This window comes from Terrapene carolina, unplaced genomic scaffold, assembly GCF_002925995.2.
Source record: "Terrapene carolina triunguis isolate 2854851 unplaced genomic scaffold, T_m_triunguis-2.0 Scaffold68, whole genome shotgun sequence".
NCBI lineage: Eukaryota > Metazoa > Chordata > Testudines > Emydidae > Terrapene > Terrapene triunguis.
Genome location: NW_020664419.1, coordinates 74161770 through 74186708, shown reverse-complemented (window position 1 = coordinate 74186708; position 24939 = coordinate 74161770). Strand labels below are relative to the sequence as shown.

The window sequence follows — 24939 nt, the reverse complement described above, 5'->3', positions numbered from 1 at the left end:
ACTGGAAGAAGTAAATGTTACCAACTTCTAAATACTGTCAAGTATGAAGCAACACAAAGCAGTGATTCATTTTTCTGAACCTCGGAAACAAAGATTCAGACTCAAATAAAAAACGTCTCGTGGTCTGTTAATAGGGTGTACCACCAGTACTACCATTTTTGTAAAACTCCAAAGCTGCTATTTCCTTTTTAGGAGAAAGAAAGAAAATAATTGGATTACCACAAACCCTGTAATACTCATAATATGCACCCCAATATTTTCCATTTGAATGTAAGTGCAGGGTAAATATTGAACAAGCAAAATGACAGGATGAAAGCTTTCAGTTGAAAAATAATGAGTGCCTGCACCACCAAGGATCTGGAGCTGAGTTGTTTTTAGTGGAACTGATTTGAGATGAGTCAGCATTAACTAATATTTTTAAAATGTTGCAGGGCTTCAGAAAAAACATTCAATTATTATTGAAGGCTTGAGCTAATGCCTTATTTTTCTTCATTCACCATATATCGGCGGCTAAGAAAACCTCATGCCTTTTCAGTAACTTACAACATGCACTACAAAAGCCACTTACATTAAGTGGCCTATGCCTGTGACACAGCCAGTGGATTTTAATGGAGATTTCAGTTCTCTCTGCTTCAGCAAAAGTAGCAAAGCAATCAAATCAAGCAACATTAATGTTACATTGACTTCAATGGAAGTTGCATCTGCATAGCAAAACACAGAAACTTGGCCCACGGTATTTAATTCAAGATGAGTGAAAAATGCATACTCAATCCACACATTTTATGTGGCAATACAAACGTTTCCATTGCCCTTGTATGTAGAGCTCCACACTTCTCACTGAAGCACATGAGTTCTGTTGCTAGTTTTAGTCTCTTTAACTGGGCGAGAGCAAAGGCAAAAGACTCAGAAGAGATAGCGTGTTCAATTTTTATGAGTAAGGCTACGTTTTAGTCACGGGTATTTTTAATAAAAGTCATGGACAGGTCACGGGCAATAAACAAAAATTCATGGCCCGTGACCTGTCCTTGATTTATATTAAAAAATACCTCCGATTAAATCTTGGGGGGGTGGAGAGAGGGTGTCTGGGGGAGGGTGTTGGGGGGCGGAGCTGCTGAGGGGTGGCTGCCCGGGGCCAGCGGCATCAGCTGCCTGGGCCAGCAGACCTCAGCTGCTCCGGCCAGCCGGCCAGGGACCACTGCCTGCAGACACCGGAGCAGGGGCTGCTCCAGCCAGCCAGCTGCAGACTGCTGCCCGGGGCTGCAGGAGCAGGGGCTGGTGTGGCTGCCCTGGGGGTACCTAAGCAGTTGGCCCTGGAGTCTGCCACACTGGCCCCTGCAGAAGTCATGGAGGTCGTGGAAAGTCCACGACCTCCGTGGCAGACACTGAGCCCTACTTATGAGTACACCATATGCTGCCCCTTAATGGGAATGCCACAGTGATTCCTTTTGCCAGTGCAGAAATCATTGTTACTGAGTGCTGATAATGTGCTCTTATTTTTACAAGACACAAATGACAGCAAACACTGGGGCAGTATGGAAGGAGGTGTGAAGAAGGGAAATGTGAAAAGGAAACAGGCAGAAAGGAAGATGAAGAGAGCTCCATTGACTTCAGTTCTCAGATTTCATTGAGACGCTCCATGGGATTCCCGGAAGCCATCCTCAACCAGAAAGACATGGCATGACAGGGAGGGAGCCTTTGGTAGAGTAAGTGAAGTGAAAATGTGTAGAAACTTACAATGTTAAGGACAAAGTAGATTAGACAAAGAGTATTTTACCCATTGTTCTCATGAATTAAAATTAATGAAAGGAATATATACTGCAAACTGCTATGAAACTGATGGAAGTGAAAGAAGATGCTGGACCAAGTTCTTTGCCTCAAAAAGTTAAAAGTCTAAGGCAGGGGTGGGCAAACTTTGTGGCCCGAGGGCCACATCGGGGAATAGAAATTGTATGGCGGGCCAAGAATGGTCACAAAATTGGGGTTAAGATGCGGGAGAGGGTGCGGGCTCTGGTGTGGAGCTGGGAATGAGGAGTTTGGAGTGTAGGAGGATGCTCTGGGCTGGAATTGAGGGGTTCGGAGGGCGTGAGGGGGATCAGGGCTGGGGTGCAGGTTCCGGCTGGGGGTGTGGGCTCTGGGGTGGGGCTGGGGATGAGAGGTTTGGGGTGCAGGAGGGTGCTCCGAGCTGGGATCAAGGGGTTTGGAGAGCGGGAAGGGGATCAGGGCTGGGGCAGGGGGTTGGGTGTGGGGAGAGGCTCAGGGGGTACAGGCTCCGAGTGGCGCTTACCTCAAGTGGCTCCCAGAAGCAGTGGCATTTCCCTTCTCTGGCTCGTACATGGAGGCGCGGCCAGGCGGCTCTGCACGCTACCCCATCTGCAGGCACCGCCCCTGCAGCTCCCATTGGAGCGTGTAGGAGCCAGAGCGGGGCCATGCTGTGGCTTCCGGGAGCCGCATGGTGCAGCCCCGACCCTGCGCCCCATCTGGAGTGCCAGAGCAGGGCTGAGCCATGTGGTGCGGCCCCGACCTTGCACCCCGGCCAGAGTGGGGCCGAGCTGCGTGGTGCATCCCTGACCCAGTGCCCCAGCCGGAGCGGGGGCCAGCTTAAAACACTGTGTGGGACGGAGTTTGCCCACCCCGGTCTAAGGGTATGTCTGCATTACAAGTGCTACAGCAGCACAGCTGTGGCATTGCTGTTACGCCGCCGTAGCACTGAAGTGTAGACGCTTGCTACAGTGATGGAAGGGGATTTTCTGTCACTGTAGTAAATCCACCACTTAAAGAGGCAGTAACTAGGTTGATGGAAAAATTCTTCGTTGACCTAGCAGCGTCTATTCTGGGGCTTCGGTCAGCTTAACTACACAGTTATATTGCCCCAGGAGCAAAAGCAGGGACTGAGTTGTGGCTCAGAGACTCGCAATCAGTTCCTGCTTTCCGGTGCCAGCTCTTTTCCTGGTACAGATTATTTCCCTACCATAGAGGCTCAGACATGCAGGCGAGCATGGCTGGGAGAGAGCCAGGGCCCCATCCACCTCTTGTGTAAAAGGAAGAGTAACGGCTCCAAAAGTGTTAAACTTAACCCCACCCCTGCCCTGACCCTGTTTTATGACCTGTAATATGGGTAGCTTCCTTACTCCCCTGCATGGGCATGTTGGCCAGTTTTGGACTGAACACCGATGACAGCACATGAATGGCAGATTAAAATTCTGAACAAAATCACTTATCCCTTACAAATGATAGCAAGCAACATAATCACCTCTTCTGGGATAAAATTCAAGTGTATTTATTGCTTCATATCTGACCAGCATGAAACCTTCTATCACAGAATCTTTCAAGATGCCTTGTCTATACTATCCATAGACACATTTGCTTTTTTTCCCTCCCTCACACAACTCTTTGAAAAGGGTTTGCATCCCATAAACAAATCAAGACACTCACAATTTAGGTGTCTGGGAGTTTTCTTTGGAAATATTAAGACCCAGAATGAACAGTTATGGTTCTGCCAATGATTTTTTTTTAATATATTATCTTTTGGGATTGTCCAAGTAAAACCAACATTCTCATCCAAGCTTTAGGATGCATTCTTGAATGATATCCATGAAATAAGAAACAGAACGCATAGCTGAGTGGTTCCAGATTCTGAAGGGTAGAAGAGTGTTTTGAGAACTAAAAAGGAAAAAATGTCTAAAGTGAGTTTACAGCTGCAGAAAAGCCTTTATGGGACATTTTTATTATGAAACATACATGTATTAGATCAATTGGATCACCAAAGAAAATTCCCAAACCTAGTAAATTACTGTATGTATAACGGAAAAAAAAACATTGGAGTCAATATTCGCTTACAATGTGTTGGAGAAAGATTTATAGTATAGCACTCTAACAAAAATGCTAGTGTATTTTCATCTTTGATTCTTCTCCTCAGTTAATTTTTTTATTACATTATTATGGAAATAATGTGATAGAAAGAAAAACAAGACATAAATGAGTGAATGACTTGGCTTAAGATATATAAAACTACATTGAGGTTTGAATGTTATTTGTTAGATCATGCCTAGTGGTATAAAATAAACTGGGAAACAGGAAAGGTCTGTGTGTAATTTGTATTTTATTTAAAGCATTTTTTCCTCTAGAATGCTAAAATTCCTTGTGTAAGGCTGAGGTTGAGAGTCTGAACTTTCTCAGGTTTGTGAAACACTTATCTTTTCCCTAGTCCATAAGGACTGCAGATGGGTTGTCCTTGAACAATATACAGTATCCACCTGCACTTCATTAGAGAGCAGCATTTGTACATGCCACACCACAAGATCATCATGATGACATAGCAGCTTCAGAGAACAGCGTGACTAGGGTTTTTCTGGTTTGGTTTTTTTTGGGGGTTGTTTTTTGTTTTGTTTTTTTTAGCTCTTGTATCACAGAGGATCTGGCAACCAGTTACCTCCTGACACCGTTTACAGCATATATTGGTCGATTCAGTCCTTTATTGCATCTGCTCTGGGAATTAAAGAAAGCAGCTTCAAGGCAGTAAGGTAAGTGCTATTGCATGTTTTAACTATAACGTTCAGCTATTTAAATGTAGCTGTAATGGGGACATGAAAAATGTCAGAACAAGTTTGCCAATTTGTAAATTGAACACAAATCAGCAGTTTTCGTGTATTTAATTTCACAGTTTGCTTACAATAACCTCTTGTTGCATGCATTAGTGGTGAACTTTTTGTACAATATTTGGGAAGGGAAACTTCATACACAGTAAAAGGAAAATTTAAAAATACCACTCATTTCAATTAGCCCTCCAGCGGTCTGTTAGTAACAACGCCTTATCAGTCCTCTTGATGTGTTAAATCATTATTGTACTATTTAAATAGGAGGATGCAGAATAGAAACATTTAAATAATTAGTTTGGCTGTTGATGAAAGGTAAAATGCTAGACAGTTTGAAATTTTCATTAAGTTGTCATTTAAATTTGTTGAATACCCAATTAAATATTTTAATTTCCTTTTATACACCATAGCCAGCAGAGTGAAACTGATATTGCCGAATCACAATATTTTTAATATTGAATATATTTAATTGTTTTCATGACAATTAAACAATATAATGAATGTAGTCAATTTTCAAAATATTTTAAAGAGTTTTTGCCACTGTCTCTATTCCACTCTGGTGAGTTTTTTTGAAGTTTGTGGCGATACAATTTATCATTGTCTGCATTTGCTGTGCAGCTTCCCTACTGTGTGCTCAGGTATTTTACAATGAAACTTGTAAAACAACAAACAATAATTTCTACAAAAAATATTTCCAGCACAAGACTAGCATGTTTGAACAAACTCTGACCTAATAATTCAAAATCATATGGTCCAGGGTAACATTTTGAGAATATATAATGATCACTTTTTTTACATTTTTGATAGACTTTTTTAGATCCACTTATTAAGACTCTGGCAATAAGCAAGATAATTGTTCTACATAATATTTACTTTATCGTGGTAAAGTATTTATACTTTATGTATGTATGTATGTATGTATATATGTGTGTGTGTGTATGTGTATACACACACACGCGCACCATACTATATTTTATACAGATATACAAACACATTCATATGAATCATATGCCACCTCATTTTTAACATTTAGTTGATTACATTAATCCATATAAATTTAGTTTAAATCTTGACATTATTTCTAGTGTTTTGCATCATACTGAATATTGCATGTTCTTTGAAGCAAGTGTCCTATATATGGAATTAAGGGGAAAAAAACAACTAAAAACCATTAAAAGTACAAATTAAAACCAGAAAAGCAATGAAAGATACAGTTAAAGCAGACTATTCATTCTCCTATATTAATAGGCCTTTACTTTTGCCAAAAACAATGCAAACATGTCAGAGAATATTACTGTAAGGCCAAAGAGTGCCAGTCCAAATTGTTGGCCATAGCTCCGACTTTCCACGCTTGTAGGGAAATAGTAAGACCTCCCATCTTGAATGTGTTTACACAGAGGGGACCAGCCAGATTTTCAGCTGATGTAAATCAGTGAAGTTCCATTGACTTCAGTGAAGCTGTGCCTATTTACACTGGCTGGGGACCTGTGCCATATTTTGCATTTGATTTAGTATGTTCTTAGACAATAGTGGCTAACAGACAAATAAAACCATACTTGTAACTCACATTTGAAAATCTCCCCAATGGTATGTCTACCCTACTGTATCTAATTAGGTAATATTGATTGGATAAGTGCCTAATTAAAGATATTTAATTGATCTCCTCGATCAAAGCTACGGCAGAACAGAGAAACTTAAATTCATTGATCGGAGATACCATAACACCACTTTAAAAACTCTCACATTCTGTTGGAGGGTAGATTAACAGGACCTGCTTGGAGATATTTTAATTCAAGGATTATTTGCCCACTAGAATATAACATGGCTTTTAGTGAGCCAACAAAAGCAAGGGAACAAACTTAAGGCATATGTGCTGTTCTTAACTAAATTGCAAGCACCACAGGAGTTCTCAATTGTTTGTGTAGCTCTGAGCATATTGTCACCAGATAAATCATAAAAACAACATCTTATTCTGCTGGAGTTTTCCATGGATCTTAGATCCATGTCTGATGCTACTGTGCATACCAAGTTGCATATGGATATGCTCTGAAATTACTTGGGAACAAGAGGACAATTGAATTGTTTTTTATTGTTTTCCATCACATTCTGAACTGTAGTTAAAACACAGTGGGCCGGGTCTTCAGCTGGTGTGACTCAGCCTAGTGCTACACTGATTTACACCAGATGTGGGTCTGACCCACTGTGTGAATTGATAGTGGGATTGTATGTGTATACACACGCTTATATAAATATTTTAAAACACTAACCAGTTAAAAGTTACAAGAGACCACCCTTATTAAGCAGTTTCCTGTCTCAAGACCGCATCCCAAGTATGCTGAGAACAATTTTGCTTCACCTGGATTAGAAAACCACCTGTGTTAAGCAAGTGGCTTATTGGCCCCTTGAATGATTGCTTAAAATAAGTTTTACTGTGTACCATATTCATTTTTATCTAAGTGTAAAAAATGGGAATCTGCAAGGTCATTTACATAAGTACATGACCAATTTATTCAGTGGAGAGAAAGAGAGAGAGAGAGAGATTTTCGGAGCCAGCTCTTCTCCTAGGCCTTCCAAATATGATGTGGATTTGCATACAAGTTTCCTAGTCACAAACCTAATTGGCACTTTTATAAATTAACTTTAATTAACTCAATCTTCCTTTTCAGTTTTTATGCATAATTTTATATGGTAAAATTAAAAGTAATATCAAGGAAAATAAATACAAAATTATAACTGTTTTCCCCCCCCCCCACCACCACCATATAGGGACAAGACACATTTCAAAGATGCATCTAAGCTCTCTACCTTTCTTACTGGTATTGATCAGTGGCATTTTCTGCTATTACGACTATGATACGGGATATTATCCAGACCCAGATGACCCTTATGTTCATTCAATGATGGGGCCATCTACAGCGGTCTGTGCCCCAGAATGTAATTGTCCTGAAACCTATCCATCTGCAATGTATTGTGATGACCTCAAATTGAAGAGCATCCCAATTGTACCTGCTGGAATAAAATACCTTTATCTCCGAAACAATATGATTGAGGGCATTGAAGAAAACACATTTGATAATGTAACAGACCTGCAGTGGCTGATCTTAGATCACAACCATTTGGAAAATTCAAAAATTAAGGGAAGAGTCTTCTCCAAACTAAAGAGTTTAAAGAAATTGCATATAAATTATAACAATTTGACTGAAGCTGTTGGACCACTTGCCAATACCATGGATGACCTGCAACTTAGTCACAACAAGATCACAAAAGTCAGCGCCAATGTACTGGAGGGGCTGGTGAACCTGACTGTCTTTCACCTACAGAATAACCAGCTGAAAACAGACTCTGTTTCCGGGGCTTTGAAAGGCCTGAAGTCACTTTTATATCTTGACTTGAGCTTCAATCAACTTACAAAGCTACCAAAAGGACTGCCTCCTGCTTTACTCATGCTGTATTTTAACAACAACCAGATCACCAACATTCCTGATGAGTACTTCCAAGGTCTTAAGGCCCTGCAATATTTACATCTGTCTCACAATCGGTTGACAGATGGTGGAATACCAGGCAACGTTTTCAATATCTCCTCCCTAGTTGAGTTGGATCTCTCCTTTAACATGCTGAAGAGCATTCCAACAGTCAATGAGAACCTAGAAAACTTCTACCTCCAAGTCAACCAAATTAACAGTGAGTCACATTTGCATATTTTAATGTAATGAATAATACAATTAATGCCACTCCCTGCCTAGGCCACAGGAGATCCAGAGATAGTGACACTTCTATCAAAGCTGGGCATGTTCTCTCCCCATGTTTACCAGCTTTTACTTACCAGCTTTTATTTATCTGTTTTGTTTTTTTCTTTTTGACCCCCTTTTTTTTGGGGGGGGGTGTGGGGGGGAGGTTACCCTTGTTTTGAACTGAGCTGAAATTAATGTATCATGCCAACAGTCATTTTAAGCACTGAAAGAAGGGGTCAGATGGGGAAGGGGGGAAGGTGGTGATACTCTCTTGGGGGCCACCTACAAAATAGACTCCATCCATTTGAGTCACTGAAATGGACACCACTCATATTGGATTGTGCTCCCTGAGCTTCAGTGTGTTCCTAGAGCTTGGATCCCCTCACTGGAGCTTCAGTATGTCCTGGGACTCTGCTAGGTTCCTTGAGCTTGGCTCTTTCTTAACTGGGAGGGTGGGGGGGAAATGAATGATGGAACTCATCCAAATACCATCCTCTTGTGACACCAAAATAAAATCTCACTCACAGTAAATTCTGGAGATCTGGGATTTTCTCTCTCCTTTCTTATGTGAAATAGTTAACAAATGTTGACATTTAAATTGTCATTATTGGGTATCTGAGTTAACACCTCATTGAGTTTACACTGCTCAGGGAGACTGCTGTAGGCTCTCTTCAGTTTCATGTAGACATCTCTGTGTATAATTTTCATAATCAGGTCTCGATTTTGGCAGACAATTGTGCATTTACTATGAATTACTAATTAAAAAATTAAGGCCAATATTTTCAGAGATTTGCATCTATAGTTGAGCACCTAAATCCAAGCAGGACCAGCTTTCAGGTGTGCTAAGCACCTGCAGTTCTCAATCCATGAAGCCTAACTGAGAGCTGAAAGTGTTCAGTTCTTCAGAAAGTTGGGCCTACAGTGTTTGGGTATCCAAATCAAAGGGGCCTGATTTTGAGGAATGCTGAGCATTCAGAGCTCCCACTGAAGACAATGAGAGTTGTGTATTCACCTTGATAAATTGGGCCTTTCAGAGCCAACTTCCCTTCCACCCTGCAGCCCATGCTACAGGTAGATATTGTAAGAGGGCCTTGCACAGGGGGTAAAGGGCTACTGATGATCTACCCCAAAAGTTTTAGATAGAAAAAACAATATTTAAAAACTGATGGACTACATTTCAAACTATGCCTATGTTTTTAAAAAAAGTCACTTATATTAAGACCCAACATAAAACTATTTATGTAAAGGAACTCTTTCTTGTGTCCTTCATTTTCTGAGTCATATTTAGCAATGATCAGACAATGTTTGTATTGAATGTCACTTTGTCTCAGAGTTCATCTGTTCCATGCAATTGGCCCTAGCCCTAACGTGAAACCATAACTGGATGTGACAGAGTAAAAATAATACTAATGATATGTAACAATTAAACAATGCTTTTTACCTTCTAAATACTGAATAATAATTTCCACTAAATGATTGTGATTTGATACCAAGATTAGACATGGCAAGTGAGCTGAGAGAGAGAGAGAGAGAGAGAGAGAGAAAGAATCATTTTGAATGCAAATTCTTGCTACATTACTAGAAAGAAAACAAAACATTTCTCAACATTAGTGTCTTCAGGCCTTCCTTAGGTCACTTTGCACTGCCTGCTGCAGAAAATGGCTTCAAAGCATATAATTGGCCTGGTATGAGGGAATCCTAAATTGGTATCAAAACGGAGTAGCCTGTTAAGAGCTGATGTGGACATACATAGACACACAGCAATTTTGTAACACAGATTGCTTTACACTAGCTAATCCTGTCCCCACCCCACTGCATGGAGCATGCTGGGGTCACCTGTAGGCCAGGAGTGAGGCACTCTGGGATGACAATTGAGTGCAAGGAATTCCACTGATCCCAGGACAATGGAAAAAGTCCTACATGGCCATTTTAGCTGGTGTAAATTAATAGCTAGGTCTCCCAGCTAACATAGGATCATTGGAGGCTTATAGGCACCTTTGTCCCCTCCAGTTCTTAAACTCAGTGCAGCTGAGGATTGAGCCTTCTTAGTTTAAATATCCTATTTTTAGCAAGGTTGCTCAAGTGTGGATTTTCCTATTTAACCTAGGTCACAGTTTGTACCCAGACTTTGCTATGCCATCGGGTTCTTGAGTTAGTCACTGGAGCTGCAGTTTGGGTAGAAACAACCTGGGAGCATTTCACATTCCTTTGTGTTAATGCAGAAAAATAAATGTATTTTTTTCCAAATACAAAATGTATTCAGTAAACAAAATATAATAAATTAATTGAATCAAGTTAAGTACAGTCATAGGGCTAGATCCTTGGCTCCAGCCCAATTCCACTTGGTGCAATACCTTGGAAAGCAAGAAGTGGGCAGACATGATTATTTTTCACCTTTATGGCTTCTCCCAAGTCTTCCCAGTGTTACAGCTGGCTAGGGCCATTCCAGCCCCTGACACATGGTAGAGCAGCCCTGAGATCAACATCAGCCCTGAGATCAACATCTTTTCAGCCTCTTTCACCAGCCGGGCCCCCAGTATACCTCCCTTCACTTGGGGGCTACAAAGGGTGGTGATGAAGAGCTGGAAATGCTGGACTCAAATCACTGTGGATTCTCATATGCCAAAGATAACCTCGAGTATCTAGCAAAAGTGTCTTTGAGACTCCATCTGTGCAGCAGCCAAAGCAGTTCAGTGGTACAATAATCTAGCCCATAGACAAAATTTCCATATGTCATTTTCATTTGAAAAACACTGAGATTAACTAAAGCCCTAGTGATCAGACTATATGTGGGTGCAGTGCAGGAAAATCAACCTCTGCACCATTCCATTAATCCTATGGGCTGAATTAATAACCACAGACTTTTTGTGCTGGTTCTGCATGGAGTGAGTTCTGGGGCCACTTCATTTTGTGTAAACACTGGTCTTCCCCTGGTCCATTCCAGGCCTGCCCCCAAAATGATTTTGCACAGAGGCCTATGCAAGATTGGTTCAGACACCATTTCAATGGAATACAGAAGCAATCCTGCCTGGCAACTTGGCCAGCCAAAACTGGTCAGAAAATAGTTTTTTATTCTCCCATTCCCCATTATGGGCTGGTGAGTGCAGGAGATGTGACATAGAAGTACCTGGTCATGGTGTATGACGAAAGATGTAGTTTGGCCCAGAGAACCCAGTCCATAGAGGAGACTGGGAGCATACATCACCTGAAATACAACCTCCCTCAGGCACTGCAGTGCCATTTCAAATCAAAATATTTTGGCTTTCAGACCAAAACTGAAAAAAAAATTGGTTTTTGTGCAATTGGTATTTGGATGAAATAGCTACTTTTTCCATGGAAAACAGACACTTTTGTGAATAATTTGATTTAGTTGAAAACCCAACTTTCTGTCAACACACAGTTTTGATGGAAAATGTCCAACCTGTCCTAGTCACTATCTCTATGTCAGGCTTCAGTGACAAGGAGGTGAATTGCACCTCACTGGCAAAATTCCGGGCACATCTCCATGCACAGGGATCTCAGAAAGTCAAGGAGAGCTATGCTCATGTTACAGTCACACCGTTTTCCAGTAGTTACAATATACAAATGTTTCGATGTTTGTCTGGGCAACTTCAGAACATTCTGGGGATTTCCAGAAACAAAACACATCGGAACATTATTGGAGAAGTGTTCGCAATATTAGTCTCTATAATATTGGAATTCAGGTGCTAATGCACATGACTACATTACAGTGGTCTTATACTAAAGAGGGACTAATTGTTATAGATGTTTCATAAGTAAGGGTGGCAGGTGCATTCAGAAAACCCTCAGTCATATAACTACAACAGAAAGGTGAACACACTAAAAAAGCCTCTCACAATTTGACATTTATATGTTCTGTATATGACATCTAAAAATGTAGAAGTTGTGGACCAGGAGCCTGATGGAAGTCGACAGGAGTCTTTCCTTTGACCTCAGTGAGGACTGGCTCGGGCCCCAATTTTCAAAGTGGCCTCAATCTTATCCCAATACAATGTACACCATTTTGTATGCAGTCATTCACACATGCAAATAATACATGTACATATGATACAGTTTACAAGCACACATGGAGTTTGGATATGCAATCAGGTAGTTAAATATCTATGCATTAATACATATAAAGCTTATATTACAACCAAGTGGCAGTCTTTGTACTCACAAAAGATAATGTTGAAAAGTCTATGTTCAAATTTAAGAGCCATTTTTAAAAATGTGACCCTTAAAATCATTGACTGCCATTAATTTTGCTTCCCTAAGAAAGAAAAAAAATGAAAAGATTAGCCTTTAAATTCTTGTATGTGTTTATCTGTTCAGTTTACAAATTACAGCCAAATTGTCTGCAGCTTAGCAGACCTAATCACTGGAATATATTGTAGAAACTTTAGATTAAGTGAATGAATAAGAACTCTTGAGCAGTTTTGTGTTTTTTACTAATAGGTGCAAATCCAGTAACCAGGCGAGGTTCTGGACAGATACAGGGATGAATCCTCCCACCAAAGACATGAAAAGACCTTGGATTGCTCCCTGGCTGGAATAGATTGAGGGTCCTTTCCTGGTCCCTGACTCCTTTTGGGTAGGAAGTGTGGCAAACTCCCTGCATAACATAACACATCCAATCCCTTCCGTGCACAGTGAATTGCACTGATTCCAAAGCCAAAGGTTCCTTCTTAGCTATGGAGGAAGTGGCTGTATTTGCCCCATGGTTTTGATTGCCCCGTTGGAGTCCTGACATGTATTTAACTGCAGTCACAGCAGCATGAAAGATCAAAGTGATACTTACTGTTTCCATAGTTTATGGAGTGTCAAATTTAGTAACAATCTACATAGACCCAATCCTACAAACATCATTCATGCAAATTATTCTTACTTATGCAAATAGGCCTATTGATGTCAGTCAGTATCTCATATCTGGAAGAATATCAGAATCAGCCTGTAAAATCACAGAAGCATAGCACTGGAAGAGACCTCAATAGGGCACTCAAGGCAGGACTAAGTAATAACTGGACCAATCTTGACAAGTGTTCGTCTAACTTGTTCTTAAAAATCTCCAATGACAGAGATTCTATAATCTCTCTAGGCAATCTAGTGCCTAACTACCCTGATGGTTAAGATTTTTTTTTCTAATGTCCAACCTAAACCTCCCTTGCTGCAATTTAAGCCCATTACTGCTTGTCCTATCCTCAGAGGTTAAGGACAACAATTTTTCACCATCCTCCTTGTAACAACCTTTTATGTATTTGAAAAATGTTATGTCACCACCTCAGACTTTTCTTCTCCAGACTAAACAATCCCAATTTTTAAAATCTCTCCTCAGAGGTCAAGTATGTTTTTTAGATCTTTAATAATTTTTGCTGCTCTCCTCTGGACCTTCTCCAATTTTTCCACATCTTTCCTGAAATGTGGTGCCCAGAACTGGACACATTACTCCAATTGAGGCCTTATCAACATGGAGTAGAGTGGAAGAATTACTTCTTGTGTCTTGCTTACAACACTCCTACTGATACATACCAGAATGACGTTTGCTTTTTTTGCAACAGTGTTACACTGTTGATTCATATTTAGTTTGTGATCCACTATGACCCCCAGATCTCTTTCTGCAGTACTCCTTCCTAGGCAGTCATTTCCCATTTTGTATGTGTGCATTTGATTGTTCCTTCCTACTTTGCATTTGTCCTTGTTGAATTTGATCCTATTTACTTCAGACTATTTCTCCAGTTTGTCCAGATCATTTTGAATTTTAATCCTATACTCCAAAGCACTTGCAATCACACCCAGCTTGGTATCATCTGCAAACTTTACAAGTGTACTCTCTATGCCATTATCTAAATCACTGATGAAGATATTGAACAGAACCAGAACCAGGACCGATCCCTGCTGGACCCCACTCAATATGCCCTTCAAGCTTGACCATGAATCACTGATAACTACTCTCCAACCAGTTATACAACCACCTTATAGTAGCTCCATATAGGTTATATTTTCCTAGTTTGAGACAGTATCAAAAGCCCTACTAAAGTCAAGATCTGCCACATCTACCACTTCCCCCCATCCACAAGGCTTGTTACCCAGTCAAAGAAAGCTATTAGGTTGGTTTCATATGATTTGTTCTTGACAAATTCATGTTGACTATTACCTGTCTTCTAGGTGTTGACAAATTGATTGCTTGATTATTTGCTCCATTATCTTTTGAGTGCTGAAGTTAAGGTGACTGATCTGTAATTCCCTGGGTTGTCCTTATTTCTCTTTCTATAGATGGGCACTACATTTGCCCTCTTCCAGTCCTCTGGAATCTGTCCCATCTGCCTTGAGTTTTCAAAGATAATCGCTAATGGCTCAATTATCTCCTCAGTCAGTTCCTTGAGTATTCTAGAATGCATTTCATCAGGCCCTGGTGACTTGAAGACATCTAACTTGTCTAAGTAATTTGTAACTTGTTCTTTCCCTATTTTAGCCTAAGATGCTACCTCATTTTCACTGGCATTAACTATGTTAGACGTCCGATTGCTACTAAGCTTTTTAGTAAAAACTGAAATAAAAAAAAGGCAATTAGCACTTCCACCATTTCCACATTTTCTGTTATTGTCTTTCCTTCCTCATTGAATAATGGGCCCACTCTATCCTTGGTCTTTCTCTTGCTTCTAATGTATTTATAGAATGTTTTCGTGTTACCTTTTATGTTTCTAGCTTGTTTAATCTCACTTTGTGGTTGGCCTTTCTAATTATGTCCCTACATACTTGAATTGTTTTCTGATATTCATCCTTCGACATCTGACCTACTTTCTACTTTTTTCCACTATAGTTTATATATTACTCTACACTCCAATATGGAGCACCTTTAGTCATGTAAGAATATCCATTATCTCTCCCCCTTCAAAGAGAAGGCCATACAATATATAACAACAGGGAAATTGCCAGTGGCAGAGTAAGGCAGAATGAAACAGAACTGCTGAGGTAGGCCCCACTTTCTAAAGTAATTAAAAAAAAAAACTTTATTTTGTGAATCCCCCACAAAGCTTTGCCCACTCCCCAATTTTACATCTCCATTCCTTAGAAGTTTCCATGTTTTGAAGAGACTCCTAACTCATGTAGGTGCAGTACTTATATGTTTGGTTCATACGGGCCATATTTTGCCAATGACAATGGAAGATTCTAATGAGCATGCACAAGGAGTCCCCTTGAAGTCCAAATGGGGATATCACCTACCATATTTTTCAGATCTTTTTCTGTCTTCTTTAATATTCCCATCAGGAAAAAGGTTTTTTTATTTACAAGGTGCAGCAATTTTCCTAGGTGACTTAAGGGAAGACAGCGTTAGTCAGCCTGAAATGAGGGTTAGGGTGGAATTTTCAAAAGAAATGAATTTCACATTGAGATATAATAAATAAAAAATAAGATATTTAAAAGATAATCCCTAACACAGAGGCCTATTGGCCTGCATCCATCTGCCAGCATACCCCTAGTCTGTTTTCACCTGCACATTTCTGTCTCTCTTCATATGTATGCCATCCAGCATTTGCTTTATACCTTTCTCACAATTTATTCAGTATGACCATGCCTTCCTCCCAAACACGCCTGCCAACTGGGTGCTGAGCTCTTTTGAAAATCTGGCCATTTATTTAAGTGTCTAAATGGGAGCTGGACTCTTTTTAAAATCTGGTACCAATCGTAGATGCTGAGTACTTGAAAAATCTAGCTCTGAGCTCCTTTGAAAACCCAGCAACTAAGTGTGAGCTCCTCGTCTAATGTAAATCCATGGAGCTCCACTGAAGTCAAGGGAGCTATCACTTTACTCCAGCTAAATATATAGTGCATTGTGTTCAAGGCCACAGATACCTCCTGGCATTAGTCATAGTTTCAGACAATTGTGTCAAGTAGACTATTATTATGATTAATTATCATCATTATTTTGTGTTTCAGAGTTCCCACTGAGCAGCTTTTGTAAGGTTGTTGGACCACTAACCTATTCCAGGGTCCAACATTTGCGTTTGGATGGAAATAATCTCACTCGATCTGACCTGCCACAGGAAATGTACAACTGTCTCCGTGTAGCTGCTGATATCTCACTGGAGTGAAGTGCCTCCGATTTCCTTATAAGGGTCATAACTATACTGCAGATTTACACCAGCATAACTCTTTAAAATTAGGATGTCTTAACAAAAGTCAATTTGCATATTATCTATTCTGTTTGTTAATATTTAGCATGAACCTGGTGATCCTAACAAAACATGTTTGTGCATACTTTTACAAGTAGTTTCAATTGTTTGTTTCTGGAAACACAAAAGGACCCTATTCAGCCCCTTCCCCCCCGCCAAAAATCTGGCTTCCAAGTTGGAGGAATATGATCATGATTGTAAAAATCTATGTGCATTCACACACATGCACACAAACATTGGTGTATGCAGTTTTGCTCAGGTTCTCATGGAAGTCAGGTATGTTTTTGGTAGAGTACTGAATGGTAATTTAGGGCTGAACTGTGTATGTACAATATTCACCCTGGTCAACATTAATATTCTAAATTATTCACACCTTTGATATATTTTTAGAAATTGCAAAAGAACAGCATAATACAATTTAGCAATATAAATATGATAAAATTTGTATGAAAATATATTTTCAGAGCCCATTTGAATATGACATTAATGAGACATGAAAGATTATGAAGAAACAAGAACATTTTTCAGGATTTTTAAATTGTTTGTTGTTGTTTTTGTCACTTACCTATATACTTTCATGGAGAGGTTTTTGTCTGCTACCAGTAGAATTGTTATTTCACAGTAAATCATATATACAAGTATTTTTATTCAATTACTTGCATGCTACGTTTAACCAGACTGTAGAAAATAAAACATAGCAAATAGCTCTGTTGTGTCCATATCATTGTCAAATATGTTGCAGTCTTTTATAAACTTGAAAAGGAAGTTCAGGTTAAAACTAAAAATTCTAAGGTATTATATTTTGCTGAATTTATTGTAAGGTTAAATAAACTGTTTTCTGAACTTTGTAGTTTCAAAATGTTTTCAAACATATCATCCAATTATATCCACTAGCACTTGTGTTTACCATTTTGTCCAGGCCTTGTGCACTGAGAACTGCCAGGTGAAGCATGTCTGCTATAATGAACTGTTAAGTAATCATTTGAAATGTATTTATGAATTTTGTGAACATGAAAATGAAATGTATCAGATGTCACAGGCAGTAAGTGTAAGGCAGTGTCAATCCCTTCTGATACAAAGAAACTAGTGCATGCTACCTGGGAATGGGAAGTCAAAGTACTGTGTGTCTTGGAACACACACTAAAATAGACTTGGCATTAACTAAAAGCCAATATGATAGTTTGCTTGGAAACAAGTACTGTCCCATGAATACTATCTGCCTTTTGACTCCTTGATTATAAAACCCTCAAATAAGTACTATCCTAATTTTTAAGGTAGAATCATTCACTCCACCATCACCACCACCCAAAGAAATATCCCTGGAGTACTGCCAACCCTAAACTTCAAAAAGCATGCAACAGGTACTAAAAATCATTAATTACAAAATAATGTTTGTTTGTTTTCTATTTGCCTTCTTTTTTTTAAGAGCCTTTGATGTTTGTGATGTCAAGCTTTTCTCCACAACACTGAGGGCTAGAAACTTACTTAAAAAAAATTTAAATCTGCATTTCTCATGTAATCACCGGACTCCAGCAGCTGGGACTTTACAAAAACACCAAATATCGCAGGACACACAATAAAATTTTGAGAGTTGACAACATAGCTCCTTTGTGTAGGATTTGAATTGGTGTATGTTATGGTTTTGATGCCTCCTGTGTTGGCTGATAAACTATTTCTGCTATACTTTTGTGATGACCACCATTTTGATTGACACAGGACCTCCAGGGCTAAAAGAATGAGGCTTTACGGCTTAAGTTAAATGACAATTCCCTGTAGGTCAGAGATGTAAGACTCATATCCTCTGTGGACTGGGCACTGAGAAGGACCTGTAACATACACTGAACAGTGGATTACACTGGCTCTTTCTCCTATTATTATTTTCCATATTTCATTAGTTATCTACCACTGTGACTGTTTGACATCATTACAGGGTACTGAGGGGTAGAGGGCACCCCTCCATCAAACTAAAGCAATATAGCACTTATGAATCCCCACAACCACTGGAGAATAGCCTCCTTTCCACCTCTGAAATGAGAAATGGATAACCAACATCATAGCAGAGAAGGTGGCTGTGGAGAGCAGGTACTCACACTACTGTTTACTCCCTAAGCTTCATAGAGCACAGTCCTGCAGATCTCCAGCACAAAGCTTCCCAGGGGGCCCACAAAGGGGTGAGGTTGATGATGCAGAACCAGTACTCACCTCTCACTCAGAAGATCTAACACAATCAGGGTCCCTGCAGCTAGTGAAAGAAAAAGGAACTATCCGCCCCCTTGTTTTCACATTCTGGTCCTGATTTTCATAGAGTGAGGAGCCAAGGTCCATGTGCATTTTTGTGCCTCCTTTTGCATATGCAAATAGACCTAAATACCCATTTTGCACATGTAGCTGCCCAATTTGCACACATGATGCAAAAGCAGGCAAACAGAAATATGTACTGACCCTGGGCTTCATTTTACGAAAACTAGGCCTTCCATATAAGTTAATACTTTCTAGACATTGAGCTAGAATGTCTGTGTTTGGGAACATTTAATAGCTGATGAAAACCTTAGAAAACTTGTCACTTGAGCTTGGCCCATCCACTCTGGCTGGATGATGGGTTTGTTGACCTTGAGGATGCAAGACAGACCTTCATGCTACTTCTGAATGCTGACCCACGGTACATACCTCCCTGTCTCCACCTGACCTGCTGTGATGTGTGTGTATATGTGACTGAATAAAATATATGATAGATGTACGTGTGGCTGTTTGTATGTTGCTTACTATTTCTGTCCCTGTCTTCTCTTCACCAGCCAAAATTGCCAACGATGTTTGCTATCACATTTCAAGGTGGAATTTCATGTGTGTGAGTTTGTACAATCAAGACATTTTGATTTGATGTGGATTTTGAGAGCCGATATGCAAAAAATGTGGGCACTCAATTTCATGAAGAGCAACATTTCAAGGGTTCAGGAAATACACAAAATTAACTGGTGAAAAGTTGCATATGGAATTTCAGGAACTGATTTTCATCAATTTCATCCAGCCTTTCACAGAGGGAAATGTGATTGACCATCAAGCTATCATTTAAAACAAATGTATTTCTTAATATAAAATATATTTTCATACAGGACTAGATTTACCTTACAGACACTACCCAGTAAGAGGATATGTGGAGCCATGACAATCCCAAGGGCAAACTGGGAGCATTAAGCTTTCATGCTCTCCACTATACCATTTTGTAGAATAAAATTTTGTCTTTCCCTATGCAGCTGGCAGACACAGCACAAAGATAGCCCCTAAATCAATGAGCTTACAAAATATAAGATGAGAGACCAGAGGTGAATACATGAAACAGGCAGGAGAGCACAAGGTAATGGCAGGTTTGGTAATGTGCAGTGCTTCAGTGATGCACAATGAAGGGGAATATAATTCATTAAAAATTAAACTGTTTCAATTGAAATGTGGTTGTTTAAGGAATATTTCTATTGATATTAGTTGTTAAAACCTGTTTGTACAGAAGCTCAATTTTGGATCTAAATTGGCATGTGTCTATTAGGTTGTGATTTTTGGAGGGAGGGAGGAAGGGGTTAATTCCCACTGATTTTCAAATGCCAGCATTTACCGCTAAACTTCTTCTCAAAAGAAATATGACAATATGTGGGATCTGCCTCTAGAACTTTTTAAATTCTCAGTGGAGAGCTTGCAGTCCCTAAATATATTGCTTCCCTCCCATCATAATAAAGTGTTTATAAGGCAAAAGATGTACTCGGCAGTCCATATCTGAATAAAACTTCATTTCTCTCTGGATCTTGTTAGATAGAAGTTTGATATTAAATGGCTAAGCCACATCATCAAAAATGGCAGTTCTCCTTTCTGTCCTGGTTTTGTCAGAGGTAGGACTAAATAGAGCACAAGGCCAGGCTATCACATAGGCTCTCTCTCTAGCCAATGGATTTTCCTATTTAAGGCGCCATAAGCGTAGCAAACTGGCCTGTGATATTTGCAGTAAAAGATCAGCAGTTAACACACATCTGGTACAGAGTAGCTTTCTCTAGCTATCCAGATACTTATGGATTAGGAAGAATTACCCACAGTTCTTTTAAAGATAAAGAATGTTATCAGCATCCACTGCCATTCTTTCCAGTAGCAGTAGTCAAGACTGAAATAACATTTCCATTATCATTACCAACTTGTATATTCAATGCATTGTAATAGCTCCATAGTCAAATCTTGGCAAGCCTGGCCTCAGTCCAGAATTTCATTTCCTATGTAAATAGACGTATATAAATATTTTCAGTCATTGAAAATGGATCACATTTAAAGATGCACATATTTTTGATCAATTTGCACTTTTTTGATGCTCCCTTTAAGAGGGCAGCATTAAGAGAATGGAATCATTTCAATGAGGCAAAGCTCCAAATGCACAGCTTGTTTCTACTTCTGTTTAATAAAACAGATTCCCTTTGCCTTTAAGGACAGATACTCTCGTTATTTATATTATATAGCAATAAAGACACAGTACAGGCCAGATTTATCCAGTCCATGCACAGCAGGTGCCAAGTAAGGAAAAAGGCTTAGTGGGACAATAGGAGTACCCAAAGCTAGCACCAACTACAAGCATTCAAAGGGAGCAGAGAGCAGAAGGGGCCATGGCCCTGCTTTTCCTTTGCACTAACCAGAGGGACTGGTCAGATGATGATGGGAGATCATGCCTATATGCTCTAAGGGTGGTTCAATGGCTGTGTTCCCTGGAAGTTCCACGCGACATTGTGCATCTCAGATAGTTATGATGATGCCACATATTTTTCCATCAGATATGCACAAAGTTCCACACAGATATCTTGATCATTATGGGCCAAATCTAAAGACCACCAGAGTCAACACAGGGTTTTTCAGCTGACATCAGTGAGCCTTGGATTAAGCCACATAACAAAGATGGCAACATTTTTCCTTTCGCTTCACCATCTCAGTGGGGTTTGGAATTGTGCAGGGAGCTGCCGGTTAACTACTGCCGACTCACTTTAGCCAGCATGGTTCTTTGGACTCCACTCTGAATATTAGAGAAGTGAGAATAGTCTTCTGGTGGAGGGAGCAGGTGTCTGGGGAGAAGACTTAGGCTGGGGAAAAGAACTGTATCATCAGTCAAGCCTATGAAGAAGGCTTAGGTTGGGGCACATATAGTGTTATTTTGGAATTACCTTTCTTGTTAGGGTACCTTTTTGACTCTACAGTATGTAACTTTTGTTTGTAGTTTTGTGGGGTGTTGACCAATTTACAGTCATCTGTTGCAGGTTTTCTATTAGAAAACCATATCCACAAGATATTTATGTCAACACAATATTTTTTGTGGGGAAATATGTGTCTCAGATATCTCAATGTTGTCTGTTTACCCTATACCTCAAAGAGAAATGGAAGAAGGAGATGAATCTATCTACTCTGCCTGAATTTTTGGAAACTATATTGCAAAATCTTATAGAACCCCTCAAATCCAAAGCAGTCAACATTTCATCTACATTTTTTCAGGTCCAGTGCTTACCTGCTCAGTTTTACCCAAAGAGAAAGGAATAGTTTACTGCTCAATGTAACCCAAATCCTTTGGGAAAGGAGTGTTTAGAAAGTACTCAGCACAGATCTATACCTGAGTATAAAATGATTAAGCAAAGACACTCCAGCTGGCAACAATTGTTGTTGTGATGATGGAAAATTGAAGAGGTTGATAATACAGCTATACATATTTTGCCATGTATCCCCCAGGGTATATCTACAGCTCTGTCATTAATCTTTGTTGCCAATTAGCATAATTCTGTATGCAGTACAGAAAGCTTGTACGAGTCCAATACTGAACAAAACTGTTCATTTAAGCAAATTTGCTGTGGGGCCTTTGGTACTGGAGAAAATGGTCTGGTTGAAAATGTACAGAGCACATTTAACTAGAAGGCAAAAGCTGATGCTGGTTTAATCACACCCTCTGTTATTGAAAGTGAAACAAACTTTTGAGTCTTGTAGGAAACCACTGTTTTTTAAAGCCAGCTGATAACTTAACATGGCACACAGCAACACTGATGTAACTGTGTCAGCATATGTCACATAGGAACTGGTTAGTGCAATCGGAAAAATCCTTTAGCACATTTAGTCATAACACTGATTAGAGCAGTGCAAACTTTTCAAAGGAAACCTGAAACTTTTAAATTCCATATTAAAATCACATTAAACCCATTCTGAGTTTCGATTTTGGGGTATCCAAGTTAGGACAACTTAAAGGGATTTGATATTCAGAAAGTGCTCCCTGACCTCTTTTTTTTCTTCTTTTTTATTTTGGTGGAGGTTCTATCAATCCCCCAAGGAAACAAGAGAACAACTAATTTTCCCCAACCCACATTTCCTCTCCAGCCATGCTTAGAGAGATACAGAGTTAAAACATTACGTTTGTTTTACAATGAAAAAGTAATTAACTTTTTATGTGTAATCTCAGAGGTGTTACTGAGAAGAAACCTACTCAACCGCCATTTGAACGCTCCTCTTCGTGAATCTCAGCATGTCAGATGAATCCTCCCTCCCCCCGCCCCCCCCCCCCCCAAAAAAAAAAACCCTACTGGCATCACATGGACTTTACTCTGTATTTTCTTTGACATCCTGAAACGTGTTGCTTTTTCATTCCCATGAAGTATAACTGCTTTATCGCAGGATAAAAATGGGAGAAAGCTGTCCACGTATTTTTATCAAAAAGCAAGGAAAAGTCGCAGGACGTTACTTTTTCTTTATGAGCAAAGCTTTGCCATATTACAATAGTTTTATAGTTTCAATCTCTGTATTAAGTTTTATAGCATCAATGGATCAAGCTGAGAGAAATGCAGCAGCAAATATACAGACAGCAGGCAAGATAGCAATTGGTGTAAAACAGTGTGTCTCAGTTGAAGTAAATGGAGTGACACTGACTAAATACAAGCTGAAGATCTGGCCCTTTATAAATAGTGAAGAATACTTTTACATTTACTTTTTAAATGTCTGTCATAGCATAGGGTGTTATTTGTAACAGCTTTATTGATTATTTATTTAATGTGTGGGACCAAATCCTGAAGGTCTTTACACAATTTTCATTTAAGCAAATTCCTGAAGTGAATAAAATTTTGCTTCAGGATTGAATAAAATCTGAATAAGGATCTCAAATATGGTCCATGGTTTGTAACCTCAGTGTGTAGTTTTAGCAGAGATAGTCAAAAAGTTTGATTTTCGCTCTGCGGGCAATTCTGAGATTTTGAAATTTGATATCGTCCTGAAGCAGGATGAAAAGTGCTGCAATACCTAGGTCCCCTTTGTGAAGCTAGCCGCGTAGGCCCAGATTTTTAAAAGGTATGCAGGCGTTGCTGTGCTCAGCACTGAAATGCCTAACTGATTTAGGAGTGACACTGCAGGCGCCGTTCCCGGCTAATGAGAGCTGCAGAGCTAGTGCTCAGGGCAGGGCGGGGGCAGCGTGCAGAGCTACCTAGCTATGCCTCCGCCTAGGAGCAGCAGGGACAGGTTGTCGCTTGTGGGGAGCCACCCAAGGTGAGCGCCCCCCGGATCCGGCACCCCACACACCCTCCCACGCCCCTGCCCCGAACCCCCGCCCACAACCCAAACTCCCTCCCTCTTAGTTAACTGGAATTTTTCACTTATTAGCACCCCCCATGCCCCCAACATGCTGGATAAAAAAGCTTTTACCTTACCTTTAAAAATCTGGGCCTAAGGAGTTATGTCATGTTTTTGAAAATGGTACTTAAGGCGAGATATTTAAAGGTATTTAGCTGCCTAAAGATGCAGAGGGGCTCTTTTGAAAATCCCATTAAGTGCCTATCTGCACCTTAGGTACTTAAATACCTTTACAAATCTGACCTTTGAGCTCTTTTGAAAACATTACCCAAAGCCTGGAAAATGTACCATAGAGAATAACTGAATTAGCATGTACACTTTTGCCTTACACAATGGCTGTGGTATAGTATCTGTATTGTGAAATCTTTTCTGTCCTCTCTCTCAAACAAAACCAGCAAACAAAAATCCATAGAAACTCAGAATCTACTGGAGATCATTCGCAGGAACAACCAGGCAGCCCTGGGGAAGTTCCCGTTACAGTCTTGTTCTCCAAGATAGCAAGGAGATGGATTTCTGGAGAGGTGGTGTACTCAATTTCAGTGAGAGAAGAAAATGAATGTGCTACTCAGGAACAACAATCCCTTTGGCTAACTGTGCTGGAAGGGATCATTTCATGCTTGCAGCATCATACTTGAAATATTTAGACTGCCTCAAACCACAAGCTTCTAAATCATGGCAGGACAGACTCACCCCTTCATCCTTCTGAGCTAAAGTTGTCAACAGTTTACTGCATATGGGTCTTCTGAATGTTTAAAAAGCAAGATCCTATATGGCATGCATGGGTATTAAAGAACCCATCATACTGATCATACAAGCATCAGTAGCCCTCTT

General features: G+C 39.9%; 1 protein-coding gene across 1 annotated transcript; it reads left to right on the top strand.

Annotated features, from left to right (window-relative positions):
• The first annotated feature begins 3934 nt into the window (after nt 1-3934).
• On the top strand, nt 3935-17340 carry LUM (lumican). Its single transcript, XM_024220363.2, has 3 exons — nt 3935-4520; nt 7359-8273; nt 16262-17340. Exons 2-3 carry the CDS (start codon nt 7379-7381, stop codon nt 16414-16416), a joined length of 1050 nt encoding a protein of 349 aa, XP_024076131.2. The 5' UTR covers nt 3935-4520; nt 7359-7378; the 3' UTR covers nt 16417-17340.
• Nucleotides 17341-24939: the final 7599 nt, after the last annotated feature.